General features: G+C 39.1%; 1 protein-coding gene across 1 annotated transcript in view; it reads right to left on the reverse strand.

The window, feature by feature from the left end:
• Positions 1 to 23370, reverse strand: part of Tmem236 (transmembrane protein 236) — a 37283-nt gene extending 13913 nt beyond the window's left edge. The window contains exons 1-3 of the mRNA XM_013014646.1: positions 23095 to 23370; positions 5336 to 5408; positions 2511 to 2655 (exon numbers count right to left, since the gene is read on the reverse strand). Coding sequence (XP_012870100.1) covers positions 2511 to 2655; positions 5336 to 5408; positions 23095 to 23351 — 475 coding nt within the window. The 5' untranslated portion in view covers positions 23352 to 23370. The remainder of the gene's footprint in view (positions 1 to 2510; positions 2656 to 5335; positions 5409 to 23094) is intronic.
• Between the last annotated feature and the right edge of the window lie 500 nt (positions 23371 to 23870).

Consider the following 23870-nt stretch of genomic DNA (forward strand, 5'->3'; position numbering starts at 1 on the left):
GGAACTAATGGTCTACACTGCTGAGATCCCTCTGCGCTTGGCCCACATGTCTGGGTATTAAAGAGACTGCACAGAAGGAACTGGCCCAGGGCCCTGGTGAGCAGATTTAGTTGAAAGCCTCACCCTGCCAGCCCTACACCTGGCACACTCACTGAAGCGACAGAAGAAACCACCTCCTGTGTGGAGCGCTGAGGTGTTCCACTCAAATAGCCTGTTGACCTCATCCCCGAGAGTGGGCTCTGACTGCACATAACTCTCCGGCGGTCAACCTACTCTTACCATCTTGCAGTATCTCTACCATCCCCTGGTGACCCTCTTCTATATCTCTCTGCATGAGCAGCTAGCCCATAATAGTTACTTTCTTCTGGCAGCACAGTTGCTAAGAAGTCTGGCACCAGCAGATGCCCTGGGTCTTCTGAGGACACCGTGCAGTCACCATCCTGGTATCATTCGGCTCTCATCCAGCACCACTTAACTCTCTCCATCCCCAGCTATGGTCTGACCCATCGCTTCACAGAGTTGTTTCTAGCTTCCCCAAAACAACACAGGGTCTCTTTAAATAACGTCCACCCACACATAAAACATGCATGCTCCACTCAGGGCTTCTCTCCCCTCCCAGAGCCTCCCCTATTCCAACCACATCCTTGGCTTTTCTAACAGCAGAACAAATGAAGTTGGTCAACAACAAAATTTCAATCAAATAAATCATGTGATTCATTGATATAATGAAATACTAGTCAACCAATAAAAATAACATAAATGGTATGATAACAAGAATGATTCCCATCCTATATGGTTAAGAAAAAGCCTGAAAACCAGTTTGCTTTCATTTATTTGTGTGTATGTGTGTGTGTGTGTGTGTATGTGTGTTGGTCCTGGAAGGGCCAACACCCTGTTCTTGAGCCTTTTTTCCCCCTCAAGGCTGGCTTTTTGGGTGGTTAATTGGAGATAAGATTCTCACAGACTTTCCTATCCTGACTGGCTTTGAACCACGAACCTCTCAGATCTATTTCCTGAGTAACTAAGATTACAAATGTGAGCCACTGGTGCCTGGCTTAAAAATCAGTTTTATTGACTAAATAATATACAAGATGGTGTCACTTGTAAATTCTCTCATTTGAAAGATTACAGTTGATCTCCCTTTCTTTTTTATCTGTAATTTTATAAGGTTTTTAAAAAATGTATCGGTGTTGTTTTAGAAAAATAAAACATCAGAAATAAAATAATTCAAACGTAGAATTGAGGGATATGCATGGTAGTGCATTCTTGTAATCCTAGCTAATCTGGGAGGTGCAGATTGGCAACACTGCAGTTCGAACCTAGTCCAGACAAAAAGGATTTTTTTGTGTGTTGGTCCTGGTCCCTATCACACAAAATAAATAGTGCTGGTGGCTCACAACTGTACTCTTAGTAACTCAGGAAGCTGAGATTTGAGGATCCTGCTTCAAATCCAGGCTGGGCAGGAAAGTGTGAGGCTCTTATCTCCAATTACCCATCCCAAAACTGAAAGTGGAACTGTGCCTCAAAGTGCAGTTGCCTTGAGTACAAAAGCTCGGGGACAGCACCCAGACCCTGAGTTCAAGCTCCATGACCAACTAAAAAAAAGTTGATACATATGTGTAATCCCAGTCCACTGGAAGACAAAGTAAGAGGATCCCATTTTCTGAGACTATCCAAGGCAAAAATCATGAGAGCCTATCTGAAAATTAAAGCAAAAAAAAGAGCTGGGGCTTGGCTCAAGCGACAGAGCACTTAAGTGTGAGATCCTGAGTTTAAACCTAAGCACTGCCAAAAAATAATGTTTTAAAAGACAGAATTTTGAAAAGGTTGTGTTTTTCATCCGTGTTGTGCCTTGAACTTCTTGGAACCCCATCAGCACAATTAAAAACTGAATTAGCCCAGAGCACCAGGGACCAGACAGAGGCTGGCTCTTGCTCTAGGGGGCGCCATCACATTCCCAGGGAGCCGGGCCTGAGATGATAACATTAACAGTGTCCTAGAACCAGGTACAGTCTATAGCTCTAAATGAAGTCCTAGATTGATGGTTTTCAAAATAGAACCTTCTTTGCTCCAGATGAAATCTTACATAAAAGAACTGCTAACTAAACAAGAATCGTGTTGATCTGGTTGAGGGGGTGGGCCTCTAGAGAAACCAATTCAACCTCCTTCCACTCAAAAGACCTTCTCTCCCCTTCAATAGCAGCTTCAATAGCAGCGCCCCAAACAGCTTTGTAGGTTTCCAAAATAACAACCTGATAAATAACTTGGTAAGCAATGAATTTACTGGCAGTATTTGTTAGCTTTCTTAATTTATCAGTACTACCAAAAGGTAATTAAGAATAGTTATGAGAGTACACTTGAAACAGTTATATCTGCACAGCTTCATGTTTGATCCATCAGCAATGTTCACCCTAAGAAAAGGTATCAGGAAATCTGTCATCAGGTAACAGGCAACAGAGAGGTAGAAAGGTATGTGCAACTTTTAAAAATATATTTAAAAGAATACTTACACTTTTGGCTCCCTCTAAGAGGGTAGAGCCTCAGTTTTTCAATAATGTCAACAAGGATCAAGGATAAGATAACCAGAGAAACTGGCAGGTCAGGTAAGGAATCCGGCAGCAGGTCCACAGTGGAGCCATTGACATTCTTTTGAACCTGTTTGTAGAGAACCATTTAAACTCATTAAATTATTATACTTTGTTCATTCAAAATTTCTCTTAATGATCTGCATAGAATTCTAATGTAATTATAGGTGCATTTATTAAAGACATCAAAGTTTGGTTTGTAGCTTTTTGGTTCTCAACTTCACAATACTGAGTCTTTTGTAAGGATGTAATAAGGATTCACCTAAGTAGATGAACTTCCATACAGCGTTCATCACATTAATGGTGAAATATTGGAAGGCATCCATCTGAAGTCTGAACAAGACAAAGACACCAATTTTTGTCTATGCAACATTGTAAGGGAGAAAGAAAGAACATTGAAATATTATGTGTAGACTACATGATCGTTTATGGAGAGAATCCCCCCAGTAGATGAATTATTGTAAAATACCAATGACATAATTAGAAAATAAGATTCTGTAAATATGATATCATTCAATGCATCCTTAATCAATACTTCTATGGCAGATTCTAAAATTTATATGGAAATACAAAGGACAAGAACTGCTAGAAGGAAGTAAGACTATTTGGTTACAACCCAATGATTACCAAGATAGGGAAGCATCTGGTTAGCACAAGGAGGTGAAACTGGGTAACGAGACAGAGCAGAAAGCCTAGATACAAATTACAGATAAGCACACCCAACTCACAGCAAAGGTAAAACCTCAGACAAATATAACCAGACAAATAGAATCAGTTCCGGATAGAGAACGAATTTAAAGGAGAACAGAAAATAGCATAGTCTCCAGATTTTATGTGTAGGTATTTAACCAACTGAAATATGTTTACATGTGCACACAAGACAGTTCAATCCTGCTTCCAGTAATGTTATTTGTAACAGCCAAAAATGGACATCAAGAATGGAATTAGCAAAGTGCTGGTGTCTCATGGCTATAATCCTAGTTACTCAGGAAGTTGAGCTCTGAGGATCACAATTCAGAAACAGCCTAGTTAGACAAACCTGAGAGATTCTCATCCCCAATTAACCAGCAAAAAGTCAAAATTCATCATTCAAAAGGAAGTGTCTTCTTTATCTGAGTTATATAGGCATAACCCCTTTGTATATCAACTTTACAATAGCAATAAATACATTAAAATAAATAAATAAAACCTAAAAACGGTCAGAACTGGGGACAAGGCTCAAGCAGTAAAGCACCAGCTATGAGTGAAAAAAAAAAAAAACAAATGAGAGTGCAAGAGTTTGAGTTCAAGCTTTAGTTCTGGCACTAGAAAAAAGGGACTGGGTATATGGCTTCCAAGTATCAGGGTGCCTACTTATCAAGTGTCAGGCCCTGAGTTTGAAACCTATGACTACCCAAAAAAAAGAAAGAACAGATAAATTGTGACATCAAGTAGGGTAGAGCATGTGATACCAGCTTAAAGATAGAGCACGTGCTTTTCATGAAGGAAGCTCTGAATTTGATCCCCAGCAATTTAGAAATGCATAAAAGAATTGTAATATCTTCAAAAACTCAAATACTCTACAGCCATGAAAATGGATGGGTTGCAACTACATATTAAAGCATGAATGATCCTCATGCTAGCTTTTTAAGTAAGCCAGCTATAAACCATTTCGCAGATAAATAAAATCTAAAAGTTTATCTGCCCTTTCACAAAATTCAAGAACAGGCAAACTATTGAGAAGTAGTAGAAACTATCTTTGGGGAAGAGAGTAGGAGTTACTATAAGAAGCGTGCGTGGAGCTAGCGAAGGTGTATTTCTTGACCTCAGTCATGTTTGTCCAGGAACTTGCTTGGTGATATTCCATTGATATTATATATTTATACTTTTATATTCTTTTGTTTGTATGTCTCATTTCAATGGCAATTTAAGGAAAAGAAGGAAGAAAAATCTGTAATGGGTGACTAATCATAGAAAATAACAACAACAAAAAGTTAAAACTTTAGATATGGTCTCATTTCAAAATGCTAAACATTGAGAGATGGCAAACAGACTTTCTGAAGTGTTTGGAAACCTCCCAAGATACTTGCCTTCCTATTTCCCAACATTTTACCAAAAAATCAGAGCCTACCACTTAGGAGGCAGAAGAGAGAAGGCTATGAGTTTGAGGTCAGGCTTGCTACATAGCAAGTTCTAGGCCAACTGGAACTACATACCAAGACTATGTGTAAAAAAAAAAAATAGCATTCTTTTTTGACTGTCACAGATAATCAAGTTCCCACAGCCTAAAAGTTCAATGTATTAGAGTGGAGTCCCATTGAAACCATATTTCATTAGGTTATTTCCAAGTAAACACCATGTCTACAGCACTTGTCAAAAATCTTAGTGTGGAAGAGGTTGTTCCTTTGAGCATTGTTATATTCCATTTAGAAACAAGAAAAAAAATCATGGAAAGCATCAAATTACTAAGAAAAAATAAGCAGCATAGATCAGTTTTCAAATTCCTTACTTTAAAAAAAAATTATTTCCAAATTGCGTCCCTGCCTCTTACACACAAAGCCAAAAGAAAGTAATTCTTTGTGTAACTGAATGCTGTACAATCACAGACATAACCATGGTCTTCATACTTTCAACCACCTCTCTCACAGTTTGGAAGAAGAAGGGATGAAGTAAAGTTGAACATGGGCATTGGGGGTGTGTTCCTCCCACAAATTCCAACAAGCACGCTTCTAAGACCTCCAAATCTTGCAGAAGAAAGGAGAGCTCCATACCTCCGTCACAGCTATAGAGAAGCTGAAGCTCGGGAGTGTGGTGAGGATTACACACATCATCAGAATGGGTCTCCTAGCAGAGGAGAAAAAAAAATAAGCCACAGCAAGAATGCACCACACATTCACAGTTCCGGTGTCATTTGCTAATGCTGCAAATTCTTATTCTATTCATCTCTAGATGCTTCCCCTTTCCTATTTCCCAAATTTGAGTATTTCGGAGAAGCACGTGCAAAAATTACTTTTTTCTCCAATTTATTTTCTTCAATGAAGGAATCAAAGATTTCCAGATAATCCAAATAATTAGAAACTTATAAAACTGCTAAAAGCACTGAAATCTAAGACAAGTCACATTCAATATTTCCATCACTCATTATCTAGAGTACTACTGAAGGCATAGGATGCTGGTGAGAAACAATAAGATAGAAGAGGAAGAAGTGAAGGAGGAAGAAGAGGAGAAGGAGGAGGAGGAAGAGGAAGAGGAGGAGGAAAAGGAGGAGAGAGGAGGAGGAAGGAGAGGAGGAGAAGGAGGATGAGGAAGAGGCACAATTTTCTTAAGCTGTAGAGTATCCTATATATTTCACAAAACATACTAAAAGACAATAAAACTCTTGAACACTCAAATCACCTAAAGCAAAAAATGTTAAGATCACTTAAAAAATTTGGAAAACTTTTACTTGAACCTAAAAGTATAACAGATACATCATTTTTAAATGTTTTTCTATTTTTTTTCAGTTTTTTTTCAGGTAGCATCTCACTAAACAACCCAGGCTAGCCTGAAATCATGCTCTTCCTGCCTCAATCTCAGAGTGCTGGGATTACAGACATGTGGCACCATGCCTAGTCAAAAACTATGTAATTGTTGAGCTTGATTTTAGACCATTTCTTAAAGTTTAAATGATCAATCCATCAACTAGTGATTGAGATATAATGTAAATATAATTGTATCTTATGGCTAAAAAAATGAAGTTTGGTTAACATGTGGGAACACAAGAAACTCAAAGTCTTTCTAAAACGAAGTATTTACTACTTTCCTTAAATGAGTATTATATTAAGTTTAATAATGTGTACTGACTGCTTTCAAAGCAGGGGAGACTGCTACTCTCTCTTAACCAGACCCAGTATGACCTGGCTAACACGTTACAATAGTATTTATACTCTGTAACTTTGCTTCTTTTTCCTAGCCCAGATCTACATTCCTACACCACAAGGTCCCTAAGTAGCACTGGCTAAAGCATGCACAGCAACTTCTTCCTCTCAGCTTAACTTCTGAAAGAGGAAGGTTCCTGGTGATTGAGTGCTCCCAGAGTTCATCTTCATTAACTCCTTTGATGGTCTCATCCATTCCTATGACTTTAAATCTGTCATAACTGTCAAATATCCACACTGGCCTTTTCCCTGAACTCTGAACTCTGCACACAACTGTTTGATATCTCTACTGGATGTCAAAGAGGTGATTCAGACTTAACATTCCCTCCCTCATACCTGTGCTATGCCATCTGTGTCTGATAAACTGCCTGATCCCATTGTCAACCTCACACTATACCTTCCAAATGCTCTCATCAACAGTGTTTGCTAACTGGTTTCCTGTAGTGTCTCTGTTTTTCCCTGGCTTCATTTTCTCCACATTTTAATAAATGAAGTCCAGTGTTTTTTTTAATGTGATACATGTGTCATGGACTCCTCTGCATAGACATCTTTGATGCTGGGGAACTGGAAAATATCAGGAGAGGGCATATGATCAGCACAGGGTTTTCATTACAGAAGTTGTTTTGTGGACAGATGGTAGTGATGGCAGTACATAATGAGAATGTACTTAATACCCCAGAACTATACATAAGTGGTTAAGGATCTATATTTTAATATAAATTTTTGAAACTCTCCAATGGATGTGCCAATATACTTCATAAAATTGAAAGTTATTACTCTTGCTTACATGTTCTTCGGGAAATGGTTTCTCTTGTTTCTCTAACTTTTCTCATTGAACACAACAGGAATGTTCTCCTTATTTAACTCCAGCTGTACCAGCCATCTGGTTACTCAGGGATAATAACCAGGCTTCCCTACCTCCATCTCCCAGTGCCTGGTCTCTCTGCAAGGATCCTTGACCAGGTCTGCCCTACGTCTGGCTCCTCTTTGGCATCTGCTTCTCCCGCATTGAGCTCTTACTATTGCTAAAATTCTGCTCATGGTTTCTTTTTGTATTACCTGTCCCCTTCCTCCTTCTTCATCCTCACTGTAAATTCCCTAAAAGCAGAGAGTGCATTTCCATTTCACTTTATCTCCAGCAGCCAAAATGCTATTCTTGTATCTTTTTTTTTTAATGTGAACCTACTAGGAATCCAGTGGATCTTTAGACCCTTTGCAGGATAAAACTTCAATGAGCAAAATAAAATGTGCAGGCTTAACCAAACAATATTGAAATTGTGCAAATTCTTTGTCTTCTTTTTCTTTTGTGTGGCAGTCCTGGGGCTAGAACTCAGGGCCCAGGCACTGTTCCTAAGGTTTTTTTTTTTTTTTTTGCACTTTTTTACTTGAACAGCAAGAATAGAATAGCACTCTATCCCTTGACCCATAGCTCCACTTTCGGCTTTTCTTTTTTCTGGTTAATTGGAGATAAGAGTCTCATGGACTTTCCTGTCTTTGAACTGTGATCCTCAGATCTCAGCCTCGTAAGTGGTTAGGTTTTAGGAGTGAGCTAGCCAAATTCTTTTTAAAGTACTTTTAAAAATGGAATTATATACACTTAGGTAAATTCTTGTGAATTTTTTATGCAGTAATAGGTGCGCCCATGAACCCATTGTCCCCCATTGGGAGGATTTAAGACTCCAAAGGAGGAAATTGTAATCACTTATAATATCAAAGTAATGAAGTTCATAAAACTTATTCTGAAGTTTCTGTCATATGACACATATAAAAGATTGGTGACCACCAATTTTTATTATTTGTCAATAGTTTATGTAATAAAGTTTCAGGTCCTACTTAATACTGCTGTGTTCTGTTTACTAAATTCCTATTAGGGGAAAGTGTTAGCTTTGAACTTAAGGGTATGGAACGTACATGTGCAAATTGTTTCTTATTCAGATGATGCTAAAACAAATTACGCCCGGCACATCCTAGCAACCCAATAAATGCTAATCAACTAAACAGTTAATAAACACCAGCCTAAGACTGTGTTTTATTTAACAACATAAAAAAAACTAACCTATGTTTGAAGCTCTTGACAACTTCTAGGACTTGCTTAGAATGTATTACTGAGAGGAACCCTCGTACCTTCAAATGTAACCTGGCTTAGCGACAGAATCTTTACAGAGAACACATAATTTAAATAAGATCATTAAGGTGGATCCTGATCCAATATGATGGGTATCCTTAGAAAAAAGCATGTAAATGTAGTGACCTGCTTGCTCTAGGAAAGGACAGCAAGAATGCCATGTCATGATAAAGGCAGAAATCAAGGTGATATCTGATTAAGCCAAGGAATTCCAGAGAGCCAAAAAGGAGAGGTCACAGGTGAGGAACTGATGCTATCTCATCACCTTCAGACATCAGGTTGCTCTCAGACTTTTAGCCCACAGCAGGTGAAACAAGAAAGGTATATTGCCTGTGTCTCTCACTTGACGATTTGTTGCAGTATGTATAGGAAGTTAATGCATATGTTGCTAATAGAAAAGGGACACCGCTGCAGATGCCTGGAAATGAAGGTGTGGCTTTGGAATTGAATAATAGATGTGATTAGAAGAGTTTTGAGATATATACTAGAAAAAGTATAGATTGCTTTGAAGAGATTATTGGTGGAAATAGGCAATTGTGATGAGGAAGGGATCCAAATGGAAAAGAGGAGAGCTGTAAAGAAAGCTCCAATCATGGAAAAGAGGAGAGCTGTAAAGAAAGCTCCAATCACTGTTGAAAAGCAATATACTGTCCTAAACAGAATGGTACTAGAAATATGAAAAATACAAGATACTTCCAGTGTTTAAGATGGAAATGAGGGATGAACTATTGGAAATATGGAGGGAAGATTAGCTGAAATGTGTTCCATTGTGTTGTAAGCAATGAACTCAGACACTGACCTGAGGATATAGCAAAGTATTAAAGGTCGTTTGTTTTCTCCTTGCTGTGCATACTAACATGTGAGAGAAGAGAGATAAAATGAAGAAAGAATTGTTAAGCAACAAGAAACCTTGAACATTTGAAAAATTCTCAGCCTCACCATACTTACATCAAAAAATAAAAATAAAAAGAGACAAAAATGTCTATGGAGAGAAAACCAAGATTGTGGTGTTCAACCACCTGAACAGATGCACTGTTAGCTTGGACTGTGGAGGACAAAGATGGGTGGACTAAAGGTAGGGCTGTTGGGCTTCCAGGACTCTAGGAAGTGAGCCAGTACACAGCACTAGTTGGCTGCAGAAGTGTTTTAAGAAAAAGATAAATGAGGAGGAAGAGAGAGGAAGAGTGGGGAGGGGATAAGGAAAGTGTAGGCAAAGGAGAATGAATGGGAAAAGGAAAGGGAGGGAGGAAGGGCTGGGGAAGAGTAGAGAAGGGAAAGGAAGAAGAGGGATGAGGAAGGAGGGAAAGGAAGGGAAGAAAGAAAGATTGCTTGGTACAGAAGCTGGACAGCCTGGTGTTACAATCTCAAGCTGGTGCCCCCCTCTTTCAATTCAGAGGATAGGGCCACCACCCTGGAAGGATTGGAAGGTGAGCCCAGAGAACAGAGTATCTAGCCACACACCTAAGGGAATCTTCCCTCCTAGGTTTCAAACATAACAGAGACCCATGAATCCTTTATTCCTTTCACTCTCTCACTTAAGGACTGGTAAAATATCAGATCCCAACATTGTATTTTGGAGGCAGACTTATAAATAATTTTGCTACCAGATGAAACATTCTCCCAATCTCACTTAGAACTAATAAGGATGATTTAGATGATGAGTTTTGGCACTTTGGATATTTAGGTGGGATTTTGAACTTAGAATTTTAGAATGATTATGATGTTGGGACGTATGAATATCTTTTCCACATGGAAAGAACATGACAAGGGTAGGATGCTATGGGTTGGATTTTGTCTCCCATAGTCATATTTAAGCCCCAATGCCCAGTACCTCCAAGTATGAATTATTCAGAAACAATGTTTTAATAGAGGTAATCAAGTTAAGATGGTATATTATGGTGGATCTTAATTCAGTGTGACTGATATTCTCCAAAGAAGAGACCATTTGGAAACAAGATGCCCAATGTGAAGAAATACAGGGAAAATGTCATTTAAAGATCAAGGCAGAACAAAAACAGACCTGAAGACCAATGGAATAGAATAGAAGATCCAGAAATAAATCCACAGGCCTACAGACAGCTGATATTCGACAAAGGAGCCTAATATATACAATGGAAGAAACACAGCCTCTTCAACCACTGGTGCTGGGAAAACTGGGTGGCCACATGCAGAAAACTAAAAGTGGACCCCAGCCTATCACCATGCACCAACATCAACTCAAAATGGATTAAAGACCTTAACATTAAACCTGAATCTCTGAAACTACTGCAGGACAGAGTAGGAGAAACACCTGAACTAATAGGCACAGGAAGGAACTTCCTGAACAGAGTCCCAGGGTCAGAACAAATTGGAGAGAGACTCGACAAATGGGACTACCTTAAAATAAAAAGCTTCTGCACAGCTAAATCTATCGCAACCAAGCTAGAAAGACAACCAACTAATTGGGAAAAAATATTTACCAGCAATATATCAGACAAGGGGTTAACATCCAGTATATACAGGGAACTCAAGAAACTAATCCCTCTCAAACCTAACAAACCAATTACTAAATGGGCAAGGGAACTAAAGAGGGACTTCTCAGATGAAGAAATAAAAATGGCAAAGAAACACATGAGGAAATGTTCACCATCCCTGGCTGTGAAGGAAATGCAAATAAAGACAACCCTGAGATACCACCTTACCCCAGTCAGAATGTCCCACATCCACAAATCAGCCAATGACAAATGCTGGAGGGGATGTGGAGAAAGAGGAACCCTATTACACTGCTGGTGGGAATGTACATTTATACAACCACTTTGGAATGCAGTCTGGAGGGTCCTTAGAAAGCTAAAGATTGACCTCCCTTACAACCTAGTCATACCACTTCTAGGCATCTACCCTGAACAACAGGAACCAATATACAAGGACACATGCACCTCCATGTTTATTGCAGCACTGTTCACAATAGCTAGGATATGGAAACAACCCAGATGCCCCACGACAGATGAATGGATCCAAAAATTGTGGTATCTATACACAATGGAATATTATGCAACCATTAGAAATGACAAAATAATGGCACTTGCAGGGAAATGGATGGAGCTAAAAGAAATCATGTTGAGCGAGATAAGCCAAGAGCAAAGAGACAAATGGTACATGGTCTCCCTGATAAGTGGATGTTAAATCCAAAATGTTAGGTAATACAACAAAATTAACAGGACTTAAGAAACAAAGAACTTCCACTCATCTGGTCGAACCACTACTAAATATCTCCATGCTGCTGATCACATGTATGATATATATGTATACACCATTATATGTTATAGACCATGATAGACAATTTGCTCCAGGAAAGTTAGAATGAGCTTGTGACTTTAAATGAGTACCATTATTCCACAATACTGTGAAATCTGGGAAATTATGTAATCACTTAATCACAATTTTTAAAAAAAATCTTATAGGAATGAAAATCTTTCTGTCAGTATTTTCCTTTATGGTCTTCAGCTTTATAGCATACTCAGGAAGCAATTCTCCTTACTTAAATAACAAAAAATCTTTTCCATTGTTTCTGTCCAGTACCTTGATAGTTGTGTTAAAATATTTAGAACATTAAATTGTTTGGAATCTAAAAACCAAACAAAAAAAAACAAAACAAAAAACAGCCACTCATGCCGAACAAATGAACCTGAGAGAAAACTGCTTGTGGCTACTAGAAGTACTTAAGGCCCAACCTGCCTGGAGAGCTCTTGATCCATACCAGCTCATACTTTGTTTGGAGGGGAAGGGTCCAGTCTTGGGGTCTGAACTCGGGGCCTGGGCGCTGTCCTTCAGCTCTTCAGCTCAAGGCTAGCACTCTACCACTTGAGCCACAGTGCCATTTCCGGCTTTTTTCTGCTTATGTGGTGCTGAGGAATTGAACCCAGGGCCTCATGCATGCGAGGCAAGCACTCCACCACTGAGCCAACTTCCCAGCCCCCCAGCTCATACTTTTTAGATGAAACTATGGATCTAACTTCTGGAAATTCTCCTCTTCTGCCAATTTCTAGCGCAACTTGCAAGACAAGCTGATTTTCTTTTATTGTCTCTCTGCTATAGGAAAAAATAGCATGAGACTGCTATTCTTTCAGCCCTTGCCTCTATGATTATGCAACACAAAATGGGCTGAGTGGTACTGTCAGTGTGCACTCCTGGCTACAAGTGGCTATACCACTCCCAAGTCAGTGCTCCCCAACCTGAATAGTCTAGTGACTTAAACAAGGGTTTCATCCTTTAAAACCTGAATCTCAATACATCCTCTCTGCTTCTGAGACCAGGAAGTGACTGGAGACTTATTTTGTGCCTCCTGTGTTTAGGAATATTTCATCCTTACAAACAACTGTAAAATACGCACCAGTAAAAGTCTTATTTCCAAAGAAAACACAATAGTCATCAGAGGAAAGTGAAACCTGTAGAGGTTCTAATTTACCCAGAGCTGCATCATTCTAGGAGGGAGAATAAGGGTAATGGAGCTGTATGGCTGGACTGTTGGCACTCTCCTGAGCTGCCTTCCCTCCCAGCTTCCCAGGCAGTGGCCTGGCTAACCAGCCTCAGAACAATTACTTACCATTCATTACTGTCTCTCCAATGTAAAAGACAGTAGCCTGGAGCCAATGACTCTAAATACCGTGTCACACCACTTCACTATGCTTTTCCCAATTAAAATTTGAAAGGCTGCTCAGAATGTCCCAGTAGTTGAGAGTAATATTTTATTTACAGGGGGGACACATTGAGATGTATTTTAAATCTGTAAGTAGACGACAAATTTTAAATATTTTAATGTGATAGCTAAAATGATTGGTGACAGATTTTTTTCAATATCATAGAACTTAAAAATGGCAATTTATGCCTTTTATAAAATCTTGTAATAAAATTTATGTCTTGAAATAAAAAAATAAAAAGATCAAGGCAGAGCCCAGGATGATGTATCTATAAGCTAAAGAATGTCAAACAGCCAGAAGCAAGGGGAAAGTAAGGATTCTTCCTTATATATTTCAGATGGAGCCAACTTTGTTAGCATTTTTACCTTGACCTCCAGAGCTTGAGATGACGATATTCTGTAAGTCAGCAAGTTTGTGGCACTTTGTTACCACGATCCTATAAGACCAATCACACTAATTGAGTTTTTGCCAGAAATCTCATTGATGTGTCTTTGGAAGTCTATTCGTAGTAAAAGTCATACTAGAAGATCTATAGTTTGGATGGACTAAAAAAGAACTGAGGGAACATGGTGTAATTGATGGATGAAACTCTGGGAATATTAAGGCCTTGGTGGGCATTTGTAATAAATAGGTTTTGACAAGGACATTCCCAGAAATGGTGCCCATGAAGAAAAGACTGAGCTCAGCCACTGTGAGCTAACGCTGCCTATTTATGTAGCAAAATATCTGGCCCTGAGATTAGTCACAGAGGAAGCATTGTGGCGGGAAATGCAGATAATTACTTGGAAATGACTTGCTACTCAGAAGCTTGTAGAGAGACTCTCTTTGGCAATTCATGAAGTCAAAGGTGCAGGAACTTCCTGTCTTTCCAGTTTTGTCTTAACTTCCCGATATATAAGAATATTCCCTCACTGAACTATAATTTGATGAGTTCAAACTATGTGCCAAATATTATGGGAACATATGGTATGTATATAGCTCAAACCTTAGAATCTCTGAGCAATGATGATATAAAAAAAAATGTTCTTCTAGGAAACCTGAGTCCACGCAGTCCATGGATTGGAAACCTACTGAGTGCAAAGCTCTATATAGGCTGATGGGGTGCAGTAGAGAAAAGGGAAGAAAAGAATGATAAAAGAAAAAAATCTCTCTAAGTTGTGTTTGATGGTACACCCTTGTAATCCCAGCTAGTGAGAGAAGAGCTAGAAAGGATTACAATCTGATACCAGCCCTAGCAAAAAGTTCAAGACCCTATCTGAAAAAAAACTAAAGGCAAAAAGTTCTAGGGGGGGGTGGGTAAAATGCTAGAGCACTTGTATGAGTCTCAGAGTGCAAACACCAACCAGTACACAGCATTAAATTTTGTTGTCTATACTCTGAGCTAATGAAGGACTGTGGGGTGGAGGAAGTTGGTAATTTTTTTATATAGGGCCTTTTATTACTCTCTGAATTTTTCATGTATAACCATGAGGTTTCCAGAGCAGACTAGCAAATCCCTGAGGAAGAAGGCTATACCTAAGATGCCTGTCTATCACCCTACCATGGCCTGAGAGTATCACTCGGTAGCATAAGGAATGTGTAGAGGGAGGTAGTTTGGACAGGAGGGCAAGGGTAGATAGCCTTGAATTCCAGGCCAAGTCCAATATAGGGAGTGGCATACTCCAGTTCAGCTTGTGAAAAAGTCTGTCAGGAAATCATTGGCTACTCAGAAAATGATTACTTAAAAGAAATTGAATTAATGAGAAATAGGAATTAGAAAGGTAAATTTACAGTTGCTTAAACCCTTAGAGTGGACTAAAGAGTTGTCATGAACTGGAAAATACAACCATTCCAGCTAGGACATTGGGTGGTGATTACAGAGGAGTTGGCACTGCTGTGCCAACTTCTTTGCAGAAGATACAGAATCAAGGGCAACAGTCATCTTTCAAAAATGACACTAGCATATTTGTAAAGATTTCAATTGACTTTAAATATGGCTAAAGCTAATGTAATGATATTTACTAGGGATAAGCATAAATTACTAAATTCCAGTGTAAAACATACTTCAACTATTCATTCACTTACCAGTTCACATAAACTGTGTCAGATGTGTGAAATACAAAGACAGGCATTTATAGGTTTGTGGGAGTTGCTTAAGAGCAGGTTGAAGGATCCTTGTTTTGAGAGCAAGTTTTTCTAAGAGGAAAACTAAGAGTGGTCCTCTCAGCTATGAAACAGGTAACACAGTAAAAGACAAAGTCAGTAATATTATATCCATAGCTGGAGCAAGTAGCTATATCATCAGGGTAATACTGAGATCAGATCTAGACATTAAAATGCCAACCAGCCTTTCAAGGAGATTCCAAGAGGAGAAGGTTCAGAAGTTGTGGGAAAGAATGATAGAATTCAATGCTGATTCAGTTATCTCAGACAAGTCACCCCTTTGACATACTTTAGGGAGCCATCACCAAATAAATGACAGTTTATCCTCTGAAATGGATAAGCAAGGGTCAATAAAAAGAGGGTATCAGGGAGCAATGAGCACAATGACAGTCACATTCACTGTTTCATGTCTACAAAGAGGATTAGGCAGAGTTTATTTCCACAAAGGAAGAAAGGCTGTTCTTATAACTGGAGCCATAGAAAATACTGAGTATCCTGTAAAATCAAAGGAAGATTGGTTCACCTATATTGTGTGAGAGAATATAGAAAAGGAACTTTCTTCCAGCTCTGGTATTTTGTAGAATAATGTTAACTTCTGGTTCTACATATACATGGAAAAGGGTTTTTTAAGGGTAGAACTAATATGCAGGAAACTTTCTTTTTTTTTTTTTGGGGTCCGGTGGTGGGGCCTGAACTCTGGGCCTGGGCGCTGTCCCTCAGCTCTTCAGCTCAAGGCTAGCGTTCTACCACTTGAGCCACAGTGCCACTTCCGGCTTTTTTCTTTTTGCTTATGTGGTGCTGAGGAATCAAACCCAGGGCCTCGAGCATGCAAGGCAAGCGTTCTACCACTGAGCCACCTTCCCAGCCCCTGCAGGAAACTTTCTAAAGGAAGAATCCAGCCATTTCAGACAAGGACAGATGACAGATTAAGACAAGGGTTCCCACTGTCATATAAAGGAGTTTTATGGCCCGGTGATGTCATGGCCATTACGTCACCACAGTACAGAGCATTAGACATGTTTGGAGGATATTATTGCAAATATGCTGTGTTGCCAGTCATGTTCAAGTATACTACACACAGTTATGCGCAGCAAATAATGTCTCATATGATCGTTTACTAGTGTTGCTAATAGTATTTATTATTCTACATTTTTTACAGTTACTTGTTACTTACTTTACTTACAAAAAACATTTCTGGGAGGGATGTTGGGTAAGAGGAGACAGAGAGGACTGATAACTACAAGACTGTAGTTAGATAAAAGGAATATCTTCTAATGTTCTATAGCATAGCAGGATAACTATAGTCAACACCAATTAGCTGAATATTTCAAAACAGCTAGCAGAGAGGATTTGGAATGTCCCAAAACAAACTCATGACAAATGTCAAAAGTGAAAGAAAATGACAATTGCCCCAATCTGATCATTATGCACCACAAGTAGTAAAAATATACCGTATCCCATAAATATGTATAATTACTATGTGTCAATTAAGAATAAAAATATACTCAGATAAATAAAATTATCTTCAAAATAAATAAATTCAAAAATAATTGTTTGCTAGAAAACAAGTTTAGCTGGGCATGCAATTCCAACTCAAAATGGTAAGCCAGGAGGATCATGAGTTCAAGACCAACCTTGGTTACAGGGTAAGACCCTGTGTCTCAAGGACTTGGGATATAGGTTAGTAATAGATCTCTTGTCTAGCATGAGGGAGGTTCAAGCGCTAGCACTACAAATAAATATACAAGTTTACAATCCAAATAGATTGTGTTTATATACCAGTCGCAGTTCCACACACACATTTTACTGCCTCTCTGATACAGAAGCACAATTCTCAAGAGTGTGTCCCACTGTTAAGCACATCTGACTGTACTTACTGTCAAATCCACAGGACTGAGCAGGAATGACAGGGAGAAGAGATGCACAGATGCCAACTGGTGAAGGTTTCCAGAGTGCTCACACTAATTTACAATGGGTTCTTTGTGTTCCCTTGAACAAAACCAATCAGGACAAATGGACTGACAGGAGGTATGAGGATAAAAACTTGCAGGACAGTGCCAGAATTTTACAAGAGGTGGCTCTGAAAATGAGTGCCTAATAAGGGTGCGAGGAAACAGAGAGAGCAGAGAGTTGGGCAAGAGAGTGACATTCGACATACAGTAGCAGGGAGAGAAAAGCAAAACAGACCACTTGCTGCTTTGCATAGGGTATGGGTGAGAGGCACAGAAAAGGACAGAAATCCTATAGCCAAGTATGATAAAAAAAAAAATCATTGGTCCTTTAGTACAGAGGGAGGTGACAGACCCATTGAGTACTTACTATCTGCTCATACTGTACCAGTGTGCAGTTAACAGAATCTTCCCAGTGGCCTCAAAAGTGCTGAGAGGAGAGTGGGCTCTGGTTCCTGCAGGTCAGACACGTGCTATGTGCTGTTGGAGGATGCTTGTGCCTGCTGCTGGAAGACACCTATGTATGCTAATGTGGGAGACTGAGATGTTCCCAAGACCAGTCTCTGCAGACAGAACACTGAGGCAATCTTGGTTCAACTATTCTTGCCTGGATCATGTTTACTCCAATACCTCAATTTCCTCACTTTAAAAATGAGAATTACACTTATTCTTTTATGTAACAGGGAACTAGCTCAAATCCTACAATGTGTTTAGAATTATACTTGGTACACAGGCCATTTTCAATAAACATTTGCTTTTGCAAATAACAACATTTGCACCTATTTTACTATCACTTCACCTATTACCTAATAGATCTCATCAAATATGTTCAGGCCTTATAATGAATGGCACATCACAGATTGGGGCCTTTCAAACATAGTATGTCCTGGGATTCTTGACATGCCTCAAGAAATGGTACTGTGAAAGATCCAAAGAAGTGTTTGAAAGGATCTGGGCCCAAGACAGTCTGGGATTACTCCCCCATGAATCCCACCCTGCCCCAGAGGCCTTCTCAGTACAGATCTACTCCAGTTTCACACTAGACTCCAGAGTTGAGTGGTGTTACACTTTCACTGATCCTTCAGGAGACTCTTATTTGTTGGAATGCACAATGGGGTAGGTGTGAAATTACCTTTCTTGCAAGGTGATCACACCGATAATCCTAGCTATTCAGTAAGCTGAGATCTGAGGGTCGAGGTTCTAAACCAGCCCAAGCACGACAGTCTATGAGACTTGTCTCCAATTAATTACCAAAAAACTGGCAGTAGAAGTGTAGTTCAAGTGGTAGAGTGCCAGCTTTGAGCAAAAACGTTAAGGGGCAGGGCCCAGGCCTTGAGTTCAAGCCCCAATACAGCATTTCTTACTTTATTCCTTAATTCTCTTTTCTTTTTTTTTCTTTTTTCTATTTGGCTGTTGTGGAGTTTGAACTCCGAGCCTGGGCGCTCTACCACTTGAGCAACAGTACCACTTCCAGTTTTCTGGTAGTTAATTAGAGATAAGAGTCTTACCAACTTTCCTGCCTGGGCTGGCTTTGAACTACATTTCTCAGATCTCAGCCTCCTTGGTTAGCTAGGATTATAGGCATGAGCCACCAGTGCCCAGCTATTTTTTTATTCTTTATTCCTAGTCCATTATGAGACAGCCCTGAAAAGGAACCATAATGCTAAAATAACAAGGAAGTATTCAACAATGACCAATTCAAGTTCATGTTGTAGTGTTGACTAAGATTTGTGAAATCATTTTCTACTTTATCAAGCGAGAATTATGTCCATTGCAATTTTATAACACCCTCAGAGAGGCCAAGTGAGAAAATGAGATATGAAAGCATTGTATAAATGCTAATTGCTTTTTAAAGGCATTAATATAGCCCTATATTGGTTCTCATTATTCTCAAAGGATTAAAAAGACACTAAAAATTTCTCCAAATTCAAGGACTATAACTCATAGCCTAGGCTTTTCTCCAGTTTTTCCATTCCGTTTCTGACACCTCTCAGGAACATTCAGAGAATTAGACAAGCTCCTATTTTCACTGAAAGTAATATGTTCATCCCAAGGCAATAACATTAATAATATGTGTTGAGTACTTACTATCTGCTCAGCATTGTGCTAAAATCTTCATATCCAAAATCTTAAAACTTTACTCCAGGAAAGAATCTTATTTCTATTTTGCTCAGGAGTAAAATAAAACTCAAAAATTTAGGTTAATCGAGTTTTCATAGTTTTAAAGTTGGCAGTTTGAAACCAGGTCTGCTATTTTTTTCTTTCTTTCCTTTTCCTTTTCTTTTCTTTTTGCAGTACAAGGGCCAACCCTTTGCTCACCTTGCTCTAGTGGCACTCAAGCACTTGAACCATGACTCCAGTCCAGCTTTTTGCTGGTTATGTTGGAGCTGTAGACTCTTCTACCTAGGCAGGCTTCAAACTGTGATCTGCCTGATCTCCATCTCCTGAGTACCTAGCATTACAAATGTGAGCCACAGGCTCCCAAGTTAGTATGCTTTTCTTAGATCTAGCTCCTCTCTCTCTCTCTCTCTCTCTCTCTGTCTGTCTGTCTCTCTCTCTCTTCTCTTTCTTTCTCTCCCTCCCCCTCCCCCAGAAATAGTCTCAACTGACATTAAGTCTATGAATGTGGAGACTCACTGGAATTTTACATAGAACAAATGTTTATCTCATTAGTCTTCAAAAATAATTCTTTTCAAGCCTTACTCTGTACAATAGCAATTACTTTTATTTATTTAGAAATGAATAAATGATACTTGTATATTACATTGTATAAATGATACTTGTATATTGTATAATAACCAAATAGACATCTTTGAGAGCCATAAATAATACCAAAATACACATCATTGACAAATATGGTCTCCTAATTGTAAGGTCCACCCTGGGAAGGCAGACTCCTCCCTCCTCTTGGTTAAGTCTCCGCCCAGTACCTGTGTCACCTAGGTAACCAACACCCTTGGAGGCAGTAACCTCCCCCTCCTCCCCAGGTCACATCTGCATCCCATGTGGCCACACCTTCTTCCACCCCTGACCTTGGTAAGACAGGCCTGGCTGTGATTCGACCCTTTTTTTCTATTCCTGCTTCCTGGCCTTCCAACTTGACTAGAGGCAGCCTGCAAATAAACCTTTCCCTTGCCTGAATACCATGTGCTGATCTCTTTCCTCAGCTGCCAATTTAATTTACCTAACACTAATGGCAAGAGTTGAATTTTTCGTGTTATTTAAAGTAATAAAGAATAAAGGGGAAAAAATATATGAGAATGAAAAAATTGCATGGACTTAGCCATTTCTGGGATTACAAATCCCAGCTCAAATCCTCACTCTACTACAAATCCCTACTCTACTACAAATCCCACTCACTACCTTTATCACTTGCCAAAGTTAATCATTTAAGTTTCTGTTTATTCGTTTATAACATGAGAATGCTGACACCTGCATTTCACCCTGCTATAGTAATGTTTAAATTTTATAGCATATAACCTGTAAAACTTCCAGAAGAGGTTTGGGAGCTGCTGCTTCTCTTTAATGCTGCTGGAAGATAACTTTGTCAGTTCATGAATAAGTCCATGAGGAAATAGTCCCATAGTTCACTAAAATTATAGATCAATCGTCCTCTATCTAAAACTATTTAAAACACTTGTGGTCAGACACACCCACAAACAGAAACTAGAGATAAGAAGAGGATTTCCCAAAAGAATACATAATATGGTGACAAACCAGGACTTTGTAGCACAGGGAAGACTTGGGCCAGGTATACAAAATAAAATTTGAACAGACCCCAGAAGTGACTACAACACCACAGGCACCTGGCAGAGGATAGAAAAGACTGTTTTCCTCTTAATTCCAATTGCCCACAAGCAACTGGGACCTTGTCCTTCAAGGTAGTGGTTGGGTTTCAATTGTGGAGCTGTATGGACCAAGGTCCAAAGTTTGGTCCAAGAGGATGAGTTTGGAAAGTTGCTTGACCTCCTGGAACTAACCAGGATAAGTTCATTCAAGAATCTACTCCTCAAGTGGAACTACTTAAGTCAGATGGTAAAAAATGAACAGAAACCTATATAGAAAGCTCTCAACACATAATAAGTGGTCTATAAAGATGCAATTTAATAACAGTAATTTAAAGTTTGCTGCCTGAATTACATTCTGAATATAAGGTTTTAGGAGTGTGAAAACACACACACACACACACACACACAGGACCAAAGAGCTCTTTTGTGAGCTGTTGTGGGCCTTTTCCCCCTGGTTTACTCTTGCTGTCATTTGGACCTTCCTCCCACAATTTCCTCAGAATGGCTGGTTGAGTGAAGAGTTTTGGACAGCCAAAGGAGTTCCAAGGAAGTGTGAGAGAAACAGATCCTGGACTCTGGACAAGGTTAGAAAGACCCTAGAGCCAATTGATGAAGGCAGAGCCAAACACAAATTAGCTTGTTTCCTGGAAAATTTCCTAAGATCTCTGCCTTTAGAGTACCAAAAGTGCCCTGACAAGGTTCCAGAAGGCACTTCTAGTATCAGTACCTCAAAAATACTTCATGACCCCACCCACACTCAGCTCTCCTTTTCAGCTGCTTCCAGAACATACCGCTAGCCATAGTGCTGCATTATTTTTACATTCCAGTCCTTGCCTATGATAAAAATTCCCAGCCTCTTGTTTTTCAAACGTATCTGGCACCAGCAGCTCACACCTGAAATCCTAGGACTGAGGAGGCTGAGTGCTGGAGGGTCACTGTCTGAAGCCAGGTAGACAGAAATGTCGGGAAGACTTTGTTTCCTATTATCTAGCAAAAAGCCAAGGTGGATGTGTGGCTCAATTGGCAGAATACCAACTTTGAGCAAGGAAGACCAAGAACTGAAAGCCCTGAGTTTGAGCCCAGAGTTGGCAAAAAAAAAAAAAAAATAACAAGAAGAAGAAGAATCTGTAAGAATCAGATCTGAAAAGAAGACCATGCCAGTATCAGGTTCCTTGTTCTCAACCACTATCCATGCACAGGTTAGTACAATCTTTAGCAAAACTGCTAGTTGAACCAATTTACTTAAAGTATTTCTGTATTTATCATGGAAATATTTGCTCTCTACAAGGATAAAAGAATTTATCAACATAGTAAACTATCATTTTTCTAATGTAATTAAAGGAACCACTTTATCTGGAACATGTTGATTAGTTACTGGTCAAATTATGTTCAGATCTGAAAGATGCAATGTAAACATGTACAAATAGACATTGTCATTTTATAAGAAAGTAGAATTCTACATTGCACTCTTCTCAGGATTTGTATAAGCGAATTCTGATAATTTTATGCAGTTTAGTGTACAGATAAATTAGGTACAATGTGTACAACATAGGATATCATGGGTGTACACTAATAACATAATTAACACACAAAATTTGTTACTACTCAGAAAAAAATGTTCGTGAAAAACACTGAAAATGAGATACTGTCGACATGTTTACAGAAACCATGATTGTAACTTAACCACTAATCTCACCTTCTATACACTTGTGTTAGGCTTACATCCTTGCATATAGAACATGACAATACCTGACAGCAATCCAGAAATAACCTACTAATGAATTCTTTTATTTGAAGCACGGAAGTACACACCTGTAATACCTACTGCCTGGACACTGAGGCAGGACGAATATAAGTTCAAGGCCAGCCTGAACTACAAAGTGAGAGGCCTTGTCTCAATAAAAACAGGCAAAGAAAGAATTATTTTACTCACCATCCTGTAATTTTTTTGTACAGATGCTGCTTCTTGTATAAGAGAACTTTTATGGGAACCCAAATTAATAGAGTTACTGAAGCCACATAGGCAATGGAGCAGGAGACAACCAGCCAGTAGTGTGTTTTATCCGAACTCTGCTTTGTCTTTTGATAAGCAGTGGCAAACTGTTCCATCATCACCAGGGTGGGAATGGAGAAAGCAGCAAGCTCCAGAAGCTCAAAAACCACCAGCTTAATGATCCTTCCAGAAGCCATATCAAGGAACAGCAAGCTGTGGGGGCCCACGGCTTCCTGTGATTGCGAGCAGCAGATGGACACACAGACACTGAACAAGGCCCAAGTTCCTTGTACTCCAATCACTAGCCAGCCAGTTTATTCTTTTATTGACCCTTACATGGTTCAATGATCTCCTAACTTAACAACCATGGTCTCTTAAAGAAACACGGCCATTGTGGAAATGGATCACTAAGTGTATTTGCACAGCCATTATTAGAAACCAAATGAACTAGCATGCATGTCTTGCAACACTGGTAAAAACAAAAGTTTTTTTAAATATTATTTTTAATATTATTATTTTAATATTATTTTTATTATTCAACCCTTGTTAAACAGAGCCATTGGAAAGTTGCAATTTTAGAATCATGAAGAATAGCTGTTATTCAATCCTCTCTTTTTATGTCTAAGTGAATTTAGGCAAAGAGAACATACTCAGACTTTAAGTCTCTTCACAGAGAACTACATGCCTCCCTCATTCTTCTTCAAAGCATTTAAAAA

The sequence above is a fragment of the Dipodomys ordii genome, unplaced genomic scaffold (assembly GCF_000151885.1).
Source record: "Dipodomys ordii isolate 6190 unplaced genomic scaffold, Dord_2.0 Scaffold24, whole genome shotgun sequence".
NCBI lineage: Eukaryota > Metazoa > Chordata > Mammalia > Rodentia > Heteromyidae > Dipodomys > Dipodomys ordii.